This window comes from Trypanosoma equiperdum (assembly GCF_001457755.1).
Source record: "Trypanosoma equiperdum strain OVI genome assembly, contig: ctg_1048, whole genome shotgun sequence".
Classification (NCBI taxonomy): domain Eukaryota; phylum Euglenozoa; class Kinetoplastea; order Trypanosomatida; family Trypanosomatidae; genus Trypanosoma; species Trypanosoma equiperdum.
Window position 1 is genome coordinate 24,780 of NW_027123003.1, and position 3,664 is coordinate 28,443.

Consider the following 3,664-nt stretch of genomic DNA (forward strand, 5'->3'; position numbering starts at 1 on the left):
AATCGCGTGCGGTGATGTGCTCCATGATCGCCCATCCATACGGGAGAGTACATGTTTGCATTTTTGCCCTATGATACCGACGTTGTCATGGAGTGAAGGCAGCAGTAAAACAAACAGGGGGAAGTGATGAGTTGAGAGGGAGACCGCACCCCCTTATATTTACCCCGCGCGTTCAGATTTTTGTCGTACCCTGATATTGAGTTATAGAGATACTTCCGTTTCCGAACTGTTTCCTTTAAAAAAAAAAAGTTATTGGTGTAGTTATCCCCCGCCTCGTCCAGCACGAAAAAAAAAATCTTCGGACACCGCCAGAGGCGTTCCTAAAGCGTATCCCAACAATTTCCCAACCACCATCCGTGTACGTCACTAAAGGGAAAGAAAGAATTCCCGATCACATTCTCCTCTTCCTCCATTTCTGTAGCTCCCTGATCATCCGCAGCGCTGCCATAAGGCATTTTCGTCTTAATTATTTCAACTTTCCACAGAGTTCGCGTTCGTAAACATCCCACAAGTCAACGAGAACACCGAACGCAACGGCGATCAGCATTTCGTTAGTGCGCGCCGGTTCCCCAAATCCAAAGCCAGCGGTAGTCAGGCGCGGCCATCATACGTGAAGAAAAAAAAAAGAAAAACGCTCACCCACTGGACAACTTTAGGGAAACATGGCGCAACGCATATGCATATATGTGCGGCGCCTTCGAACTGCGTAGACCTCGGTTAAGTTTGGCCATTACTACGTGCACCAACCTTTTTGGGCGCTCATTCCGCACCAACAAAACCTGTGCGAAGAAAAAGGCTGCGTGGCGGCTGCGATGTGCGCATGCACGCCTTGTGAAACAAAGCAAACCAAAGGCGCCGCACTGTCGGTTGATGACGAGGTCGATGTTTCCGCTGGAGAGCGTATTTGTCGCTCACAGCGGCCTCCCGACGCGACCGTCCGGTGTTCCCCCATTTTCACGTCTTGAACTCTGCTTCCTTGTTTGGGTTTTACAATAAAGAGGGCCCTCCGTTCGTGGCGAGCGGCTGTCAACTCGGAAAACCAGGTGGCTTCGCATACGACAGAGTGCGGCTTCGCAACGTCGCATTTTCCTGTCCCACAGCCTCCACATTAGCACAAAATGCAACGTTGCGCGTCACAGTTGCGGCAATAAGCGGGGGAACTTAAAAAGAGGGCCTCCCCTCTCCGCGCCTTTCGCAACGCGCTTGCTATGACGTAACTCGAGTAGCGCTCTGCAGCAGTGGGGTTTCCCCAACCACGCTCAAAGACATCCAAACACCGTAGTTCTTTCCCGTCCCTGCCGTGCGATGGGGCCAACGCGAGATGAAAACAGCCACGGAATGTCGTACCCACGACCCTACCACACTGAGGAATCTGTAAACGGCTTGGGAGGTTTCGATTTGGTGACTTAAAATTTTTTGAACACGCTTCACGGCGATCTTAACCAGTTGTGAAGTAAGGCTCGATATATTAGGTGCATTCGGCTTGTTTACCAGCATCTCAGGCACTCAAAAGTCCATTCAGCTGCGCGGCAGCACCGAGACGTTGTGCATTCCTCTTCAGCCGAAATTTCCACGAAAGGTCTTTTCGACCGTTCATTGGCACACAACCGAGGCTCCCTCCGTGGCGTTTGCTCAAAATTTTTTTAGACCTCTGCCGGCGCGTATGACGATTGGACCGTTTGCAAGGAAGGTATGCTTAATCCCTGTGCTCCGATCAGTGCCTCTTATTATGCTTCCATTATCACAGCGACCAGAAGTGGTTCGAGGACAAATTCCCGCCACACCCCTAAGGTCGAGGAAATCTCCTGGCTACGCGTTGCTCATCTTCATTTTGGATTTTCGGTTATGCGGCAACTGTCCTATCCGTCTCGCTAAGCGGAGATGCGCATCGCAGCGATTTAAAACCACAGTGAGTGATCCCCCGACGATCCATTGAGCCGGTCGCTCTTGCACGATCCATGAAAGCAGTTGCTGTCTCCCCATTTCTCCACCTTGTTTCACCAAACGTCAAAAACTTGGTGTCTACTGCTTGGTGCTTTGGCATAAACGGCGGTTTCTTTGATGTAAGCAACCGATCAAAGTGACCTTTCAGTGTACTGCCAATCAACCCCTCATCGACTTGGAGAAAACACTTCTAAGGGCCGCTTCTCGGGCTGCCGCCGCCTCTTTTGCAAGCTTTTTCTGTCTCCCGAGAGTGATGTTTTACCGCCCTTCTCACCCCCGCCCGGGTATTCCGCCGTGTTCCACGCGGTGATTATAAAACCTCACGAAGCATTTCCTCTCTTTCCAAACAAGGTTCCACAATTTCTTTCCGTGTGTGCAATCTTCTCTAGGTGCAGTTCCAGCGTATACGTCACTCTGTGTCAACCTCCGCTCCTCCGTAATCAAACAACTTAGACTTATAGTTTGTTACCCCTGATAATTCCACCCTCGGAGCTCGCCGTATCTTTCTGAGCCTCTTTTAGTACATTTCCGCAACAGCATCTGCTTACCGCCGTTTTGTTGGCTTCTGCTCTTTGACGCCTACAACTAATGTGCTCAACGTCCGTGGTGCAAGTGCCGCGGCAGCCAGGTCTCACATTCCTGCCTCGGCCTCTTCCAGTTTTTCTGTTTTGTATTCGTGTTGCCTTGGGGTCGTTTCTTTCACCGCTGAGTTCACCTTGCCCACCGTTGTTGCTTCTTCGAGGTGCTAGAAAGTTTTTCTGCTGTTGGGTCGATAAGGTTGGGCCCTTTGGCCGGGAAAATGTCGTCAACACGCTCTTCCCCCACGGGAGATGCTTTTTTTTGTGCCTTGATTCTTAGTGTGGATTATAAAATGGTTTAGCTTCTCCCACCCGCTCCGCCTTAGGAACCACCCGTATCTTTTCTGCAATTCTTGCACGCCGCTTTATTGCCAAGCTGTTCGGGTCAGTCTTGCTACGTGTGAATGATGCGCTGGAGGTTGTGACCAGAATGGGCCCGTCGCGGCCTCCGCTGACGTTTGCCCTGTGTGTGTTGCCGGTGAATCCGCTGCTGCTACCTTTCTTCCGCCTCCACCACAGCCCCTCCTACTTCATACAGTGTCTAAGTAATGCGAGGGAAGAGCTGCACTCCGGTGATCTTCTTTTCCCCTCTCGGGCGCCATCGAACCGCGCATTCGACTGCTTTTCCAGAAGCGGTGGCTCGGTTCCACGGTCGGCTGCGGGAACTCATGTCCACACCACAATGAGCGGCCCTCCGTCGAATTCAACGTCCTCAGCCGTTATTGGTTAAGGATAGTTGATTTGTGGAAATATGTTGACACGAATGTTGTCTGGTCTTCGCGATTGAACAGGCGTTCGGCAGGTTTGACTTCAACACATCTTATTGCCCTTAGATCTTTCGCGACGCCTACGCCATTCCCTGCCGCTATGCCCCCACCCCGTGCAGGCGGTTCCGCCGACGCCGTGCGCCCGCATCATGTGGTTAGTGTGCGCTCTTCTTTTTTTTTTTTGCATTTGGTCCCGTCACCGTTCTCCACGCGTTGAGGAAAGTGTTGAATGGGTATTTCGTTCATTGTCCCTCCCCCGTCCCCATATCGCAATAAAGGATGCCGTCGATACCCGAGAGGACGCGCAGGGGGCGAGAGGATCCGAAAATGGCGTCCCCCGTCGCCAGGGACAGTGGGTGGTGTTGCCACCGGCCT

The 3,664-nt window shown here is 52.0% G+C and overlaps 1 protein-coding gene and 2 pseudogenes across 3 annotated transcripts in view; all 3 read left to right on the forward strand.

Annotated features, from left to right (window-relative positions):
• The first annotated feature begins 1,543 nt into the window (after nucleotides 1-1,543).
• Nucleotides 1,544-1,936, forward strand: TEOVI_000789800:pseudogene (annotated as a pseudogene). The gene has a single exon. A coding segment is annotated over exon 1 (393 nt).
• A 1,016-nt stretch (nucleotides 1,937-2,952) lies between these two features.
• TEOVI_000789900 (uncharacterized protein) lies at nucleotides 2,953-3,252 on the forward strand (the record flags this gene model as incomplete). Its single annotated transcript, XM_067220074.1, has 1 exon — nucleotides 2,953-3,252. The coding sequence occupies one exon, from the start codon at nucleotides 2,953-2,955 to the stop codon at nucleotides 3,250-3,252; it is 300 nt and encodes a 99-aa protein (XP_067076175.1).
• A 186-nt stretch (nucleotides 3,253-3,438) lies between these two features.
• TEOVI_000790000:pseudogene overlaps nucleotides 3,439-3,664 on the forward strand; it is a 563-nt pseudogene continuing 337 nt past the window's right edge. Inside the window, exon 1 of the mRNA in view lies at nucleotides 3,439-3,664. This exon is cut by the window's right edge and continues 5 nt beyond it. Within this exon, the coding sequence occupies nucleotides 3,439-3,664 (226 nt within the window).